Here is an 18,687-nt window from a genome sequence, read left to right on the forward strand (position 1 = left end):
CCCCCCCCCTTGGGTACGTCACTGCAGGTCAGGTCAAAGATGAAATGTTTCACCGTTCACGGGTCTTCTAGGGAATGCACTATAACACCGAGGAAAACGCATTTTGTCGAAAATCAGCGATAGGGCGTCAGTTGCCTAGTAGATATGTTGCAATTGGAGGTCACTGACAATACCAGGTCAGGTCACAGGTCAGGTCACCAAGGGTCACAGGTCAGGTCACATGAGCCCAACTTTACTAAGGTTGTGTGATGCATGTATTATGGCCAATTTTTCATTTCCAACTCAATGGTGTTGGTTATAAGACTATCAGGTACGGCTTAGGTCACTTTCTGGTGAAGTTCAGGTCAAGGTCAGGTCAGGGTCAGGCCAAAAAAGGTCAAATTTTGAAGTTGATAGTTTTGCATAAAATGGGTATTGATTCGATGCAGCTCGTCACGAGGAGTCTAATGGTGGTCTTTGTTTTGCGCTACGGGGTCTAGAATTGCTAAAAATTGAGTTTGAAAATTTGACGTCATCAATTTTGAACAGTTTTTTCGCTATAACTTCGCCAAAAAAAGAGGTATCGATCTCAGATTTGGTATGTGGATGGAAGGCGGTAAGGACTATCACATATATTCCGGTTTTTCCGAAATTCAAAAAACTTTTTGGATTTTTCGATTATTATATCCAAAAAAAATATTTTTTGATTTTTGGGGGTCAAAACCACAAAATTTCAAAAATCCGAGAGAGCAGTTTTGTAGCCCTGTCAATTCTACAGCTTTTATGTCTTATCATTTTTTCTTTATTTGCAAAGCTATAGGCCTGACAGCTCTTCCCGCAAAACCCTTTTTTGGGTCGAAAACGGCAGAACATGACGTCACTCTGACATCATTTCCGGCCAACCTATCATAGCCTTTGGAAAATTTTTGGTCACAATGTGTAAAATTGATGTCCGAGAGGGTACTGAAAGTTTGGTGACGATCGGCGCAGCGGTTCTGGAGATATATCGAAAAGTCTGGACGGGGGGGGGGGGGCAAAAATAGCCCCCCCCCCCACCAGGTCGCGGGTTAATTCCAAGCCGATGGAATATGGATTATGCAATTTCCACCACGACGCCTTTTATTCTCAGCATTGTTTGCATATTTATGCCTAGCCCCGATAACTACCCTATAAAAATACAAGTTTTATGTTTAGGATCGGAATAATTTCTTATGAGAAGAATAAAACCTTTGCGAGGCGAGATCAACTGATAGCGGAAAATCTATAAAACATGTTCCGTAGATAAAGTAATTGGATATATTTATCTCAGGATTTATCTAACATATTTTATTAAGCAAAAAGTATGTGAATTTTATGGGATGGTTTGCTGCTTCGCAACTTTTGATCTATTTCTCAAGACGTCCCCAACTCATTGATCGCTGGACCGTCTGCTACCCATTCCATACAGCAATCCTATTGGTGGATCTTAGCTGACGTCACACAGCTGGCGAGCATTCATTGGTGTTTGATGACGTAGGAGTTTTCTAGAGTGTGGTGGATAAGGCTACTACATACCCGAAAGCATGACTTTCGCAACGTCCGGACTGTTACCGAACATTCGAGTTAGCCACCAGCCAGCCACATAAAACCGCGGCGTGAGAAGCATTGGTATCAGTTACCGACAAAGTTGGAGGTTGGAGCGATACTCTGATTCTGACGCTGAGGAACGATGCCCGTCACGTTTTTCGTCGAGCCCAGTCGGCTGCCGTCGTGGAGCCCCTGGAGCGAGTGGCTCGAGTCTGGAGCCCGCCGGGAGCCGCGCTGTCTCTGGCTGCGGCGGCCCGCTCTGAAGAGGGGTCCCGAGCTGCCGCTGCAGCTGCAGGGACCGGGCGGTAAGCGGGTGTGCTGCCGACCCGCCGCAGAGTCGGACGGCTACCGGCAGGTGGTCGACGTGGCCGGCTACCGTCCGGACGAGGTGCGCGTCCGGCTGTCGGCCGACGGCCAGGTCACCGTGTCCGCCTGCCATCGCGAGCGCTCCGACACCGGCTTCAACCACAGCAGGATGGTGCGCCGGCTGAGCCTGCCGCAGCACGTGCGGGCCGACCAGCTCAGCTCGCGCTGGACGCCGGCCGGCCAGCTGGTGCTGGAGGCGCCGGCCGCCGAGCTCAACGAAAGGTGCGGTCGGTGCCCTCGTGACCAGCGGAAGGTCATGGTGGTGCCCGTCACCTACGATACTCCGGCCGTCAAAGAAGGACAGGACAAGACCGCTGAGGAGGGTGAGAAGACTGAGGAGAGCCATACTGAGAAGACCAGCACCGATCAGGAGGAGGTCCAAGAGGAGATGACGCACGAAGGGGAAGCTGAACAGTCTGACGGACAGGACGTCGCTGTAGATGTAGAAGCAGCTGCTGATGAGGCCCCGGAGAAGAGCTCAGAGAGCGTGGAGGACCTCACAGAGAAGTCTCAGGACGATGTCTCCGAGCCAGCTGAGGCAGCGCCTGTCGAGCCCGCTTCCTCCGTCGCTGTTGCCGACAAGCCGGCCGAGGTCGTTGACCTGGAGGCCGAGGCGGCCGCCCGGCAGGAGGAGACCGTGCCGGTGGCGGTGCGGTCCGGGTCGCCGGCCTCCGAGTGCGGCCAGAGCAGCGTGCTGGCCTCGGTGGATGTGAGCAGCTTCCTTCCGGAGGAGGTGGAGGTGCGCGTCAGCGGCCGCCAACTGGTCATCGAGGCCGTGCACGAGGAGACGGCTGGGGACGGCGGCAGCTGCCAGCTGCGGATGGCGCGCCGGCTGCCGCTGCCGACACACGTCGACCCGGACCTGGTCACGTGCCGGCTGACCCGGGCCGGTCAGCTGCTGCTCGAGGCGCCCGTCACCCCGGCGCCCGGCGCGTGATGCGACTTACCTTAGGTTCTGACTGACGCCTGACCTGTGATTTGCATTACGTGACCGGTTGAAGGTGCCGACCTGGCCACGTCAATTTGCTAAACGACCTGTCATCATGTGGTGGTTATTCTTTGTATTTTAAGCACCGTGATGCTCATTTCATTTCCAGGAAGCGGTCGCGTGGACCATATTGTCGAACTGTCTTAAGTGCACATTCTGTGATCCAAGAAGCGCGTCATTGTCTGTGAAGTGGGTAATGTTTGCTGTTGGTGTGTGCGTAATAAACGAATGCTGCGTGAGCTTAGCGTGGTGGTTTCAAGACGGGATGCCTCGGAGGGACTGGCACTTATACAAGCGATGGTTATCTACTACTATTCACTTTGATTTTTTACATCGATGGTAATTATCTTGACGGTACTCCAACGGAGCAATAGCTTGGGGATATCCCAATACTACTAGCTGCACACTTGCACTTTGCAGCTGAGTAAACTGAAATAATATATTGGAATCAACTCATGTATTAAAATGTATCGGTACAAAATGTTAGGAAATGACTTCTGAACCTGAATTGACATTTTCATTGTATTTAGTCCTAACGCCAAAAGGGGTGGAAATATAAACATCCAAAACGTGGGCAATATCTGGGGGAAATACAAACCAATACCACACCTATATCTATCCCGTGGGAACAATAGCATGCACGCGCCTGCCACCACCGCAGACGTTACTAATGCAAAACGAACTTCAGCAGCGTATGATCGAGGCGAGATGAAAGCTGAACAGAAACAGCAACATATCGGTAGGGTACAAGAACATGCTAAGCGCACGGGGATACAAATGGCAAGGCACCCAACGACCCACCAGACCAGTAGTACTTCGACACACCGCGAAATGCTGCACCCGACGACGGGTCTTTGTACGTCGCCCTTTGTCGGTATATGGCGCACTCATTGCTCCAGACTGCCGCGTGTCTTCTGATGTATCCAAAGGCCGGCTGCAGCGCCCCAGTGTCTCAGATGGAGCTCGCCACACTGGGACTACCTGCTGGATCCGATAGCCTGTCCTCATCGGAGGTACCGCCCCGCCATCGCCCCTCTGGCTAGGACGCCTAGCCCCGCTCGTTAGGACGAGGCCGCGGCGCCCTCTACCTCTCCGGGCGCGGAGGCGGTCTCCTCGGCCAGCTCGCCGCCCTCTCCCTCGCCCTCGCTGTGACTCGAGTCGTACAGCAGCTCGTGGGCCTCTCCGGCACCCAGAGAGATGGAGTGAGACAGGCGGAACTGCATGGCTCGGCTCAGCGGCGGCACGTACTGGCGCGGGATCAGGAACGTCGACAGGTTGAACAGGTCCAGGAACACCTGCCAACGGAACAGGACCGGTTAGAACAGCGGCAAAGGCAGTGGTTACGAACAAGGAGCCAAGAAAACCCCAGTCTACAAAATGACAGGTACATCAAGTTGTATCGTTATTGACGTGGCTGTAGTGACGAAAATTTACATCGTGGCTAGGGCAAAGCCACGGGCAGCCAAACAGTAGGCTGTAGGCAGCCAACGGCACCTCAACCAGCTATGGAGAGATACCACCCCAGCAGGTGCTGCCACAGTCGCGACGCCATCACGAACTATTAGTTCCACCATCTCCGCCAGACCAACTCAGGCTCTCTGGTTTATTCCCACGAACGGCTGTCAGGGATGGGCCTCACCTTGTACCGGTCGCTGACGGTGGCCCTCAGGTACTGGTAGCCCGTGGATCCGCCGGTACCCAGCTGCTGGGAGCCAATCATACGCTGCACAATCTGCACGTGGTTATCTGTGGACAGATAAGTGCGCGGTCGGTGAAAGGTGCGTTCGTATTACGGCCAGCATTGGAGGTTTCTCGTGTGCCTGATGTAAAATGTTCAACTTAAAACGGGACAATTTTACCGACACTCATCTAAAGTAAGCTCATCTACTAAAGGAAAAAGATAACTGATCATTCCCACTTTCCACAGCATTTACGTCACACGAACAACACTCAAAAACCCAAAGGAAATATGATACAAAATGGTTGCATTATAACTGATTTGATACAAAGGGTATTTAGCAACATGAGTTTTCCCCATCGGCACATCTGCTCACTAAGTGAATTCAGTAAAAGCGCTAGTGTGACCGTCCTGCACTCACTGCGCCACTTGATGAGCAGCTCGTCAATATCCATCAGAAGATTAATCAGCTGGTACGGCTGGTTGAAGCGCGGCTCCATCCTGTGGACAGCAAGAAACTCTTAGAAACTAACTCTCAGTGACTCAATGGGGCTAACCGACAAGAAATGAACGATAATATGTACACTCAAATACAAAACCGTACCCTTATTTTCTATTTTTCGACAGTCCTCGAAGCTCAACGATCAGCATAGCAGCGAAAGTAAACGATATCGCTCAGTAAGTGCCACAACTGACATCGAAAATAAAATTGCAGTCAGTGGGCGTCCCAATGAACAGAACCAGTGGAAAGCTACAGTCGGCCGTCGTGCCGTAAAATATCGGAGATAGGAGGGCATAACCTGTTTGTAACATTAACAAACGCGCCGGGCCTGGCGGGCCGGGCGGCCGGGCGGCCGACGCCAGATGCCTTATTACTGGCCAGACCCGTGGCAGGCCACTGTGGCCGAGACCAAGACCTGAGATAGACCATCTATGACAGACCAATGCAGCCGCCGAAACCTGCCGTTAACTAATGCTACAAACACCGTCGTCAGTTTTATAATGTGGAACACCAGATTCGTCAGAATTTTTCACCGTCAAAGTTCAAAATGATGAATGGTGATAAGTTCAAAGATAATGAGAAACATTTGTTTCCGATGTTGCCAAAAATGACCACAAACAGAAACAGCCGCTAACGAACAATTATGGCGAGCATTCAGAGCATGGGGATACAGCAAAAATTAGGTACACGGGAAGGAAGCGGAGGCAAAAGTAATGCGAGTAGGAGTCTTAAGTAACTAGGTATGTTTGTACTTTTAGCTGCCGGCTTTTTGCGCCTTGCGCCATCTGCTGTGACGTGCATCTGTGACGGTACTCTGAGACCGTCGTGTGTCGCTCTTTCTGCGTCGCTGCGCGGGCAGGGCGGCCTCACCAGCCTCTGTTTACCACTATGTTGCCATTCGCGGGGGCTCGGCTGCCTCGCCTCCGCGTCACGCGCTGCCATTGGTCCGTGTTCACCGCGCGAGACCGCCGAACGACCAGCCGCCCCCGGCAGGAGCGCAGTCTTTGGCTGCTGCCGGACCCCGGCCAGCCGCCGGCTCAGTTGCGCAATAAGCTGAACGATCGACAGCAGTCACGACACAATCTGAACATGATGGACAGCCGCCGCCGCTCTTTCGTGCTCGGGAGCCGGTCTTACGTTCACTTCACGGTTATAAGGAGTGCATTAGGTGCATGCGTTGTTCCAACATTCACATATATTGCTGCTCGTGAAAACCTGCATAGAATAAGCTGGATTCGACTATACGCACGCAGCGATGGAATATTTTGAGCAGTTTGGTGGGAACGGTAACGGTGTAATTAAAGTAACTGTATCCTCGGGGAAGCCAGGATGTATTTTCTATTTCATCCGAACTGCTAAAACTGATGGTCGCTTCAAGAAGACAGCAATAAGAATACGAATTGCGGCCGTTGATGCGCATAAGATAGTAGCTGGGACACTATTTTGCATATCGGAAGCGGTAAGAATATGCGTAATAATAGGCAACCCCCGATCGAACACGTTTCAAGCTTCTTTAAAATTCATCACGACGCAACTTTGTTGAAGCAATGAGAAGTGGAAGATTTATGACCTTGCTTATAGCAGGTTTAGATAGACCCAGATATCAAGAAAATATTCGTGAATATGATCTAAATATTGAATAGAGCGTTATGATAGATTGCCAGGCAGTGGTTGCAAGTGAAGGCATTATTTCTAAACATAGCGCAGACTTAGTATCTAAAGCAGAGTTGGATTGATTACAGGGGCGTCGCCACGGATTTTTGAGTGGGGGGGTCGGGTTTCTAGTCTTCACCCGATGGGTAGGGGTGTTTTTTTGCCACACTTCCCAGTTTTGTGCGTGCGTATGTGTGTGTGTGCGCGTGTAACAAATCGGCGCGCAGCGCCGCGAAATTTGGTATAACCTATTAGGTAGGTATACCTACCTAGTACCTACATCACTTGCGTAAAAATTATCACTGGTCACTTAAGGTTAGGTCGCCATGTCAAGTTCAGTTATACGGTATACCTACCTCTATCAAACTTTCCCCTCTCGCCATTCTTGTAGCTTTTCTCCCATAACTTCGAAATTTGGTACACTGTAGGTATACCTAATGTATGGGGTTATACGTGTCAGCAATTCATGATTCTTAGGATTTACATCTATGATCTGGAGGCAGGTCAAATACGTGACCTCATCATGAGAAAATAATGCGAAATTAGAAAAAGCACGAATGCCTCCTGCTTTGAAAAAGTTCGTCAGAAACGCAAAATATCTTTGGAGCCATGACAAATCAGCTCATCATTGCCAGGGACAGGGTGCAACTTATGGCGAGTGATGACTCGAAAGGTCATTAGTGGAAATGTCCATCGGTGGCCACCAGCATTTTTTTCTACAACTTTTGACGAAGACGCGGTAGAGCGATGACAGCACCTGAAAGGTGTTCACTGTTCAGCTCAACAACACGGACCCATTCATATGCAGCAGGACGTCCTTTTTCGATCAGGACATAACGTTGACCTGAGGTCGTTTTAACGTTAATTCTGAATGGTCAAATTTTAACTCATGTGACGCGTCTCAAAGAGATAAACACGGTGGTGAGACAACATATCGACACCTTTTTTTTTTTAAACCCCACATCTGCTCTCCCGTGAATTTCCGGGAGGCACGAAAGATCTCCTTTTAAATGTGTCCAATCGTCCGATCCTGATCAAATATGTGTGTTCGTATGCCTGTTCTGGTATTGCTTTGTCTGCCAAGACAGACAAACTAGAGAAAAATCGAGTGATTGTACCTTTTTTGAAGGTCTCTAACCAACTTGTCTGAAATTCACCGGAGAACAATTGTGGGGTTTAAAAAAGGTGTCGATATGTAAATACCACACAAATTCACGGAATCTAAAGTTATTGCAAAGCAAATGTTTCGGCAGAATCTGTCCAGTTCGCTGTTTGCCTTCTATGGGCAAAACATAGACCTGAGATGAAATCTGACGCGAAGCTAGCGAAAGAGCGTTGAAAGAGCTATCGAGTATCGAATATGTTTTCTGCTTCACTGTAGCCCTTCTATTGGTGGGTTCCCTGTCGCTAACGTATAACGTATACTAAACTAACGCTGAGGTATGCTTTCGACCCCTGATCGATCTAGAGGTTTGCGGAAAAAGAGCATGCTGCCCGTGACGAGAGAAAGCCGATGATACCCATTTACAAGGTTTCGGGTCATCTCAGGACAGGTCATCGCCAATAAGTAGAAACTCGGGACCTGCTAGAACTTTGCGAATGTAATTTGTGATGGTTTTTCGAGGTTCTGATTACGAATGTTATCTTAGTTTTGAACGAAGATGATGACTCCATGCATTTGGGGTAGATCAGGTCAGGTCAGATCAACCAGTACCTAATAGTGGATGACCACCACTGATTGCTTTCTAACATGTTATACATATGTATAAGCAACACAACTACTTCTTAAATGTTCAGATGGGCGCTAAGTTCAAAATCAGCTCCAAAAACTATCCTATACCTAAATTAAAAGCATGTTATGAAAAAGTGAACCAAGGTCATCTTTATTTGAATCAGGGATATCGATTTATTTTTAAGTAGGTTATTAACTCGAGCGCACCGGAAGTTTCGTTGCAATCGGCTCCTTTTTGCGCGACTTCTTTGCGAAAGCCCGAGACGATCTCACCTGACTCCCTTTCCCCTACATGTGCACTGTACAGCTAGTTGTGACATATACACTGTGGTTGTGACGGTAGCCATGGGGCTGAGGCTAGTTTGTAGTTTTGTAGTTAGGTACCTACTGATCCGACGAATCGACTGCGACCATTTTTTTAACGATCAGACGAACGCTCGGGGCAGTTTTGGCGCGTCCAATCCTTTGAGGGATAAAAAGGTACTAGAATGGTGGCTACTTAAAAATATTGTTGTGCTGGTGTTCCCCGCCCACAGCTAATTGAACTTTAGGTAATTGGCTAATTGGCTTTATGGAGCTCTTGAAGCGATTCTGAATCTGATGTATTTGTTGGTGTTGCTGACGCCTGCTTCACTGACATAAAAGCTAAAAAAGCATACTCAGCATCGCAAAAAGTGGGGGGGGTCGACACCCCCAGTTCTCAAGAGTGGGGGGGTCACGACCCCCCCGACCCCCCCGTCGGCGACGCCCCTGATTGATTACAACTCTAGCCGCAAGCCGGTCACTCAAAAACACCCTCTTGTCATTGTTGGTGGCTACGGAGTGGCTCTCAGTCAGCTAGTCAGCTGGTGCTCTTATCAGGTTGGTCAGCTGAAGCGCTTAGGTCAACTGGGGTACTAAGGTCAGATATGTTACTGCTCTCCGCCGGGTAGCGTTGCCATATAACTCAGATACTAACCGGTAGAAGGAGACCATGAGCGCGCCCTGGAAGGCACGGTGCGACCAGCGACGCTCCCCACGGGCCCGCAGTGCCTCGTGCACCTTCACGTCAAAGATGGAGTCGAATAGTGCTGAGCGTCGGCTGACCATTTCGACCTCCTCCTTCTGCTGCACCGGGTCGGTCATCTCCTGGTAGAATGGGAGAGAGCACAGTGATAATTAGGGCACTCCTGTGGCACCGGGTCGGTCATTTACTAGTGGAACGAGGGAGGACACAGACAGGAAAGATTCGGGAACAGTTATTAGACCACTTCTATGCTGCACCGGATAAGTCGTTTACCGACGACACCGAAATGGGAACAGTGCGTAGTTAAAAACGGTTAAAGAAACACTGTGACCGATGCTCAGCGCCCATTACCCTATTTCACCATTATATCCAGTCGCAAGCATTCAAAAACAACAATGCACCACTGAACTCCAGTGTTCAAACAGTTACACAGCTACAACACACTCAACACTCAACCTATCCTCACCTCCGCAGCTTTGCGTTCATCACTGAGCATCGTTTTGACGGCTCCCTGGAAGCGTTCCCAGAAGTTGAAGCCCCTGGAGCCGATGCCGGGGGTGCGCTCGAGCCAGCGCTCGACCAGCTGCGCCAGCGAAGGCTGCTCCTCCGAGTCGCGGATCTGCGCCAGCAGCTCCGGGTGGTCGCCGTACGGTGCCGCGTAGTCCGACTTGGTCTTGACGCGGCACTCCTGTGCGACACAGAGTCGCGTGCGAGTTGAGTCAGTGGGTAAAGGTGTACGTGCGTGCAGAGGCAGACATCTGGCTTACAGTGGGAACTGTTCAGTTCAGTGAAGGATGGGTGTCACCGGTCTCACCAGGAGAAATGGAACCCGTAATGTTGAGTCTTAACATGTCGACCTTGAGATTGTAAGAGTTGCTATTATGCCGCAGTTCTTTTTTTGTGCACTCAGATAGAATAAAGCGAATACAAATAACTAACAAGTCTCCACCGGTGCGATCATGCCATGCCTGATGAAAATAACCTTGTACCATATACCTTATACCTCATACCAAAGAACAATGTCTGACAACATAAGGTAAAGACAAGTGGTAACACATTCTCTCAGTTATCTGACTTTGCCGTCTATGTTTAGCCAATAAACAATCAACTATTCGTCTCACCTTCTTTAGGCCCAGCTTGTTCTCCAGCAGCCTGAACTGCAGGCTCTGGAAGCCGGAGGCGGTGCTGAGGTGGTCGCGGAAATCGAGAAAGTCCAGTGGCGTCATCGTCTCCAGAATCTCTATCTGGCCCACCAGCAACTGCACGACGAATAGAGGGGTGACCGCTCAACAAGGCTAACTACCGGGAGTTCCTAAATAAACAGACGAATTTAATTTCCCTCAGGTGAAACATACCGTTGAAAATGATAGCTTAAATGTTAATTAGCATGTGTGCGATGAACTTTTCAATAAGAGATATCATTGGTTGTGCGGTGAGGTCATCATGAATATTTTAGTGTCGATTGTTTGTCAACTTTTTTACACCGTATTATTTAGTTCTTCAGTGATGGGTTAACCCTCGCGGGCCCGGGCCCCGGGGGGCGTTTTTCGCCCCCCCCCCCTGGACATCTTCTGTTTGACATCTCATCAATTTCTTCTCATCAATTTGACATCTTCTGAAGTAAAAATTTGGACCTAGCCCCCTTGATGACGTCACAAGGTCCATTTTTCTAGACCCCTGCACGGCAAACTTCGGCGTCACAGACGCAAATTTCAAATAGCTGCTAAAAATGGAGTTTTAGAGATAAAGATAAATTACGAGCACGGTTGTGTAGCGCAGGGGCGCCGCCACGGATTTTTGACTGGGGGGGACGGACTGACCGGCTGAAAACCCAAAAGTAGACATTCTTACCGTGGCTTTTTCGGTCGGATGCATTCAACGTTTAAAGCAAATATGCCACTTTTAGCATAGGGTTTTGAACTGAAGTAACAATTTTGTAGCTTGAGCTGAGACGAGAACAAATCAGGAGCTTTTATGGCCCAACGATCACCCTAGCCAAAAATATCGGTATCGATTTTAGGTTTGAAGACTGAAGTCATTCCCATAGATTATACTTTGTCATTCTCTTACCGAGGAATCCATTCCCTTACGGAAAAATGCTAGCCAATCAGTATTCAGCTGGTTTAACTCTGAACTACGTACTATGCTTGGTCAACGCGTAATCAGCTTCCGCTGCAATATAGGTAGGTAAGTAGGTACTAAGTAGCCTGTACGAAAGATGGAAAATAGTGATGTAAAAATAAATATAAAATCCTTTTGCAAATATTCATTATTTCCTGACCATTTTAAGTTTAAAAACTCATAAAACTGTGGCAAAACAACTGGTTTGAGGAAAGTAGTTTAGGTTAGGTATTTCCTTAAAGTAATGGCTATAGACCGCATTCCCACCGAGTTATACCTACCTATATACACATCTGATGTCCGATTCAGTTTGACACGGCAAAGCCTCGTGTTCTATCACGGTATTATTGCTGATGTATGCCACTAATATGATCGATAATGCATATTTCATAGGTAATGCATATTGCATACCCGCGTGGGGGAGGGGGCGTTGTATAGTCACAAATCTCTCTTTTTGGTTGGTGCACGAATCGGCGCGAAGCGCCGCGAAAATTGGCAAAAAAACATTAGGCAAAACTGCTCCAAAATACGAATTTTGCAGCCCGTGTAACAAGCTTGATACCAGAAAACCTTAGGTCAGGAAAACCAAGTCAAATAGTCAAGTCGCCTCAAAGTTTTGTGGTCCTGTCAACCGTATAGCTTATTTCTTAGAAGCTGGAAATTTAGTGTAGCGTGACTGCAGAAGTGTGGGGTCGGAGCCGGAATCAGTCGGAGTTGACTGTTTTGGCCAGTTTTGGCCAGAGTCGGAGTTGAAGTCTTCGAAAACAGGGGCGGCGGATTCGGGGGGGCAGGGGGGGCAGCTGCCCCCCCTGGCAAACTCGTGGGGGGGCAAAAGTATCTTTTTGCCCCCCCATAATTTGTGACAAAGCTTAGACAAAAAACCATATACCTGATTATGCTGTTCGAATCGATCATCTGAAGATGTAACCAGATGCCCATATACTTTATCATACGTTGCCTTTCTTAAATGGCAAGCGTTTGCGTTCAATTGAAGTTTTCCTCTCTTCAACCTAGTTTTAGAGGCATTATAAGCGTCAACGTGACGCAGCGGCAACCCAGGCCTTCAGTGATCGCTTACAGGGGCGACGGATACGGGGTGGCAGAGGAGGCATCGTCCCCTAAGAAACTTTTGGAGGAGGGGCAAACGTATATTCTTGCCCCTCCATAATTTGTGCCCTAAACATGAGGAAAATTTCCATAACCTGATATTGCAGCTATGCGCTCCTACAGTTTGTCCAACGGTGCCTTTTGAATATGTGTAAATGCTAACCATTTCCACTTTATATCATTTTTTTTTGTCTTTTAACCCTCGCACGACCAGGCCATTTCTCATAACACGAACGACCAGGGGGGGGGGGGTTGTTACGACCCCCCCTGGCGTTTCGAAACGGAAGGTCGTAGAGCTTAGCGGAAAAAACCAACGGATTGCTCTCAACGAGATCTCGCGATTGGTGGTATATTTTTTGGTCCTAGGTCAACATTTGACCTACTTTTGACCGGTCAAAGGTCAAATTTTCGGAAAAATAGACTTTTTTCAACTTTCGGCGGCGATTGCGGCAAAACGGTGGGAAATATCGACTTGAAACCTTCACTATCGTGTTCCTTGATCAATTTTCTATCGTTTGGTATTTCGTTTCCCTAGCTCTAAAAATGGCGCGTTGGGAGCGCCGGAAGTCGGCAAGGTCACAGTCGGCGGCAGAAATTCGAAAAATCAAAATTTAAATTTTTGAAATCTGATTGTATTTTTGGATTTGGTAGGTCCATTTGCTCCCTATAGAAGCTAATATTGCTGCATATTCCCATTGAGGTGACAAGAATTAGCAAAATAGTGGTTCGGGCGCTTTTCAAAAATAGTACCGGACGCTGTTCCTCTTGTGACGTCATAGCTCCGTGACCTGACCTGACCCGGTCAAATTTCTTATACCATATGATAGCCAATACTTGCCCCAACATGCATGGGAAGTTTCATCACGATCCATCAACCGATGTCCGTACCACCGGCAGGAAACCTCGGGCGTTGGCACTCAGTTTGTGAAAATCCGGCCGGAGGCTGTACCTCTTATGACGTCATAACTCCGTGACCTGACATGACCCGATCAAATTTTTTTTCGGAAAAAGATGCGCAAAGGTTGCCCCAGAGGGTATGGAAAATTTCAGCCCGCTACGACAAGCCGTTTAGCGTGCACTTTGAAAAACCTCAGGGGGGGGGGGTTGATACAACCCCCCCCCAGGCGTTCTAGGGTTAAGATTCGATTTAGAGATATTTTAAGTGTGCAAGAGACGCAACTCATACCTTCAGTGGCTGTTTGCCGCTATTTTGTACCTACATAAATGCCAAATCGCAAGCGAGCGGAGACGGAAGGGCTAGCCATTCGCTTGCGGGTAGTTAGGACTAATGAGCGCTCATAATAAGCCACTCCCCGGATTTTTTTTTTTCGAGCGCAACAGTTTCCAGCGCATAAAATGGTAAACGCCGAGGTCGTACACATTTACCACATTGACCAATGCACGGTATGGTATGACACCCAAAGGCCAGTCATCAGAGATCTGCTTTGGGCATTCGGAGGCTGGTGTGGGGCCAGTGTAAACACTGGATATTCACAGTTCAGTATCCGCTTTATTTCAATTTCACTATTAAAAAAGTAAAAATTAATGTTGGAAACTTTTGAGGGTTAGGGCACTGCTCATAAGTGGGCCCCATCTGTCTAAAAGCTGGCTATAGAATAAAGAGCATCAAACACGAACAGTAGCGGCGGAACACCTTCAATTAAGGGGGGGGGGGGCACTGCCGACTTTTGGTCCCATTCTTTCCATGCAACACCCATAGCGCTAACGTTAAAATGCCAAAATCAAAGGGGGCACGGTGCCCCGGTGCCCTCCCCGTTCCGCCGCCTAGGAGCACGAAAGCAAAATCTAAGGCATTTGGGAAAAAATGAGTGTGCCCTGCAGCGTCTGATAACTACCACCTTCCAGTGGGTCAAGCCAACGGGGCCCAAGTCTATAATGGCACTTAACGATAGCACTAACCTTGTCTCACTTTTCGTTGAAGTCTGTTCCGAATGGTTTCGGCCACAGACTGGCTGCACTGAGGTCGCTTGGTATGTGCAACTGTAATTAAAGCCACCTGAGACGCCCTGACACCAGGCTGCTGAAGCTGGGTTGGAAATGCTTCGTCTTTGCAGATATCACTGGCCGCTGATTCTCGAGTGCCTGAACCGGTAGATGTCGTGGCAAAATTTGATGTAATAATTTGAACCTTACCGCAGTCAGCGCACCCTAAAGCCCTAATAAAGAAACGCCCCACCCAGAGCTTCTGGATTCTCGTTCCAGGCTACCGTTCCTTCACTCCAGCCCGCCGCCGCGCTCCCTCATCTGTCTCAGAAATATAGAGGAAGGTTAAACGGAAATCGAACGTAAAATGAACAGAGGAAATGGTAACGAGTTACCTCATTGAAGAATAGCGCTCGCCTACTTCAAAAGGGTTGGCGCCGTTCTTCAGCATCTGATATGCGATCGGGTTATGGCACAATTTTTCCCATGGGAGCTTTTTTCTAATAGGTACAGCAATACGAAAAGCGTTACATCGTCCACTGGCGGATCCAGGGAGCGGGCATTTAGAGCAAATATTTACTCCCCCTCCCCCTGGCCCCTGCATCGCCCGAAATAGACAAAACGTACCTTATGTTTCCTAATAATAACACTTTTATCAGGATTTTTTTTTTGCTTCTTACTGTTCAGCAGTAAAAAGCAAAAAAAGGAGCATGCAAAAGGCTCCTCCCCATAAGGAATCGAAATCCGAGGAGTTTTTGGATTTGGGACACTTTGGGGGGGGGGGGGTATGTCCACTACAATGTCGAAAACGCCTTTCTGGATCCGCCTATGACATCATCTCGACTGGGACCTTGCCCCCCCACGCCAAAATCGAATCCGCCGCCACTGTTCGAAAATGTTCGGATTTTGACTCCGAGGTCGGATTGGTGTAAAGTCATGCTCTTGGCTGGTTAGACGAAATATATTAGGCCCGTGTTCGGCCAGTCGTGTTATACGACACACGTCGATCACGATATAAAAAATCGGCAGTTCCGCGATGACAGGTCGGATAAGAGCTGGAGATTTTGTTGGCCGAGGTGGCAGGGGTCAGACCAATGCATGTAGGCCCACGCCCCATATACTGAGTATCTAAACCTCCTGGACCCACCTCCGTTCCATCGCTTCCATCCTCAGGATACATAAATCCTTCTTCTCCACGCCGCAACCCCCACTCCGGGCTGGACAGGCACCTTTATCTCATGCGGGCTGCTCCCTTGGAGCGGCACCGCTGCTCCCGAGGGAGCGCACCCCGTAGCCGGGTGCAGAGAGTGCTTGGGGGGCTGGTCGGCCTGTCCTTTCGGACGGGCTCAGCCCCGGCGACTCTCTAGGGCGTCTACCCAGACCAATGTCTCCCCCTAATTCCTATCATCCTTCCGGCCCTGAAATGGTCTCGTCAGACCGAAAGGGCCTAACCCAACAAAACAAACAATCCTAGACCCTCTCAGATTCGGCACCGGCCGTTCCATCTCTTCCATCCTCAGGACAGTCAAATCCTTCTCCTCCACGCCGCAAACCCCTGCTCCGGGCTGGGCGGGCAACTCTATCCCATGCGGGAATGGCTCCACGTGGAGCTATAGTTGTATGGAGCTATAGAGCTATAGCTCCAGTGCACTGGAGCTATAGTCCTTTGCCGGGTGCAGTGAGTGCCAGTGGGCTGGGCTGCCTGTTCAATTGGTCGGGTTCATCCCAAGTGGCTCACTGGGGTGGCTGCCCCGACCAATGTCTCCCACTAATTCTTTCATACTTGCGGCTCTGAAATGGTCTCATTGGACCGAAGGGCCTAATCAAATTTCGAGTAGAATAACAACCAGTAAAACGCCTTTTGGGGCGACCAACGGAGCGAGCGAGAGGGTGGGGTGGGCCTTGCACGTGCGAAATTGCGAGGGGATACCTCCAACTACCTTGTGCACTGCACCCTTCTAACCGGTCCCTAACGATGTGCCAAATTTGAGCGCAATCGGCCTAGCCGTTCTCGAGATCTGGAAGCGGTACCCTGCAAGTGCGCACGTGCAAAATGGGTCCCAACTGACTTTTGCACGGCACCCTACCAACCGGTCCCTAACCATGTATCAGATTTCAGCACAATCGGTTCAGCCGTTCTCGAGATCTGGAATCGACCCCTGCATGTGCGCACGTGCAGCAGCACCCCAACTGTGGCACACGGATATGCATTGCCTAGTGGGTGCCTACCTGCATACATGCCAACTTTCAGCGCAATCGGCCCAGTAGTTACCGAGATATTGAAATTGTTACAAAACTGACACCTCTTCATTTTTCACGTGGCACGTGCATATGGGGTCACTCAAATGCATCGGGAATAGTCCGATGCTCGTTAGAAGGAATGAATCTAGTGCTACCCTATACAGAAATTACCGCATGTAAATCGGTCAAGTGGTTGCTGAGATATAAGCCTAGCAAAAGCGTGACCACGGCATACTCAGAAATTTCCGTTAACCTACGAAAGACTACGCTCGCTTCGCTCGCTCCGTGATAAGTTTGGGGGGGACGTCCCCCTTCCATTCTGAGAGTGGGGGGGACGCGTCCCCCCCGTCCCCCCCGGTGGCGGCGCCCATGGTGTAGCGGTTGACCTAGAGAAAAATAAAAAAATAGTTTTGGTGACCTGAGGTCAGAGGTCAGGTCAACGACCCCGAAATGTGGTTTTAGTTTTTCGCAAATAACTTCAACAAAAATGGTCCTAGAGCTACGGCAGTGGTACCATCGCATTCGCCTTGTCAAGCCGCGTCGAATGATTTATATTTTGTTCGGAGAAGGTTTTATGTTGACCTCATGTGACCTCGAATGACCTCTGGTTGACCTTGACACATGAAAGGTCGTTTATGATGGATTTGTACCCGCTGATCACGAAACTGGCATCTATTTTCCTCTAAGCCTTCATTTAGAGCTTCTGGATGGCAATATTGTCTTTGAGCAGCCTTACTCGTATATCGTAAGATGAACCACAAATAGGGAACTGATAAGCCTCAAAACATTTCAAAACATCTTGGAAGTTAGCACGCAAGATGTGCGAAAAAGTGCCAAGTTTGAGGTCAATTTTGAGCGTGACCTTGACCTTGACCTTTGATTTTGAGCACATGTTCGGAATCCTCAGATCCTCTTCTTTCTTTTGACACCCCATTTTGCTGGTTTGATGCAGCTTGCGGTCCTCTAGAAGGCTTACTTTGAGATCACTACACATGTGCCGGTTTTTGCCTTTGACCTTGACCTCTGATCTTGAAAACTGACCTGAGGTCAAAAATTTTAGGTGCTTTAGAATCTTCTCGTAAGGACCTTTCGTTTGGTATCGCTTTTGTTTCCGTAGCTCCCTTATTTACGGAGTTAGACAGGGGGGGCGAAAAACGCCCCCCCCCGGGCTGCGGTGGTTGGGATTACCCCCCGGGCCCGGCCGGGTTAATAAGTGTTGTGTTGAAGGATGCGTTGAGCAGTCGCCGAACAGCTTCCACAAATTCTAAGTCTTGGACAGGAAATGGACGGAAGTGCTCGGAAAACCTGCAGAATGGCTTCCAACGGATTGTGACAGGGTATGCTCCTCTCATTTCGACCCTGCCGTGATAAGAAAGTATGGCTCCAGCGTTCGATTATTGAAATGTGCTGCGCCAAGAAAAGCGGCGTACTTCAGTGACCATGCAAGGATGCAAGGTGACCAAGCATTATCGGAAGATGACCACACGTATGCCCTACCAGACTATACAGTACTGAAAAGAAGAAATGACGTTTTAGTCGATGCAATTGGACAATACAGAGCCAAATTTGCAGAGATGTTTGCCATTGTCGGTCTGTAGCTGAATGTATTGATTGTAGGGGAGAGTGGGGCACTTTCGTGCATGGGGCATTTCGTTTTCAGCAGTTTATGGGAAAACAAGTGACTGCACGAGCTCAAGGCAAATATGAAAATATGTGTATCATGCCGCCCCTCGTGTACTATAGATGACAACACTGTACCTGCATTCATGTTTGATAAAAGCGCAAAGTTGTAATATTCGTGCGC

The 18,687-nt window shown here is 49.1% G+C and overlaps 2 protein-coding genes across 3 annotated transcripts in view; one reads left to right on the plus strand and one right to left on the minus strand.

Annotated features, from left to right (window-relative positions):
* The first annotated feature begins 1,568 nt into the window (after positions 1-1,568).
* On the plus strand, positions 1,569-3,238 carry LOC122369715. The gene has a single exon (XM_043344634.1). The coding sequence runs from the start codon at positions 1,688-1,690 to the stop codon at positions 2,846-2,848; it is 1,161 nt and encodes a 386-aa protein (XP_043200569.1). The 5' UTR covers positions 1,569-1,687; the 3' UTR covers positions 2,849-3,238.
* An 85-nt stretch (positions 3,239-3,323) lies between these two features.
* LOC122369714 (tryptophan 2,3-dioxygenase-like) overlaps positions 3,324-18,687 on the minus strand; it is a 41,814-nt gene continuing 26,450 nt past the window's right edge. For both annotated transcript variants that reach the window (XM_043344633.1, XM_043344632.1), the window contains exons 5-10: positions 10,592-10,729; positions 9,937-10,158; positions 9,423-9,592; positions 4,999-5,078; positions 4,539-4,645; positions 3,324-4,194 (exon numbers count right to left, since the gene is read on the minus strand). In XM_043344633.1, coding sequence (XP_043200568.1) covers positions 3,961-4,194; positions 4,539-4,645; positions 4,999-5,078; positions 9,423-9,592; positions 9,937-10,158; positions 10,592-10,729 — 951 coding nt within the window. In that variant the 3' untranslated portion in view covers positions 3,324-3,960. The remainder of the gene's footprint in view (positions 4,195-4,538; positions 4,646-4,998; positions 5,079-9,422; positions 9,593-9,936; positions 10,159-10,591; positions 10,730-18,687) is intronic.

This window comes from Amphibalanus amphitrite, unplaced genomic scaffold, assembly GCF_019059575.1.
Source record: "Amphibalanus amphitrite isolate SeventyFive unplaced genomic scaffold, NRLGWU_Aamphi_draft 001065F_arrow, whole genome shotgun sequence".
NCBI lineage: Eukaryota > Metazoa > Arthropoda > Thecostraca > Balanomorpha > Balanidae > Amphibalanus > Amphibalanus amphitrite.

Bases quoted from the DNA above. Each gene is read 5' to 3' on its own strand.
- LOC122369715 (XM_043344634.1), top strand. From the start codon at position 1,688: ATGCCCGTCACGTTTTTCGTCGAGCCCAGTCGGCTGCCGTCGTGGAGC.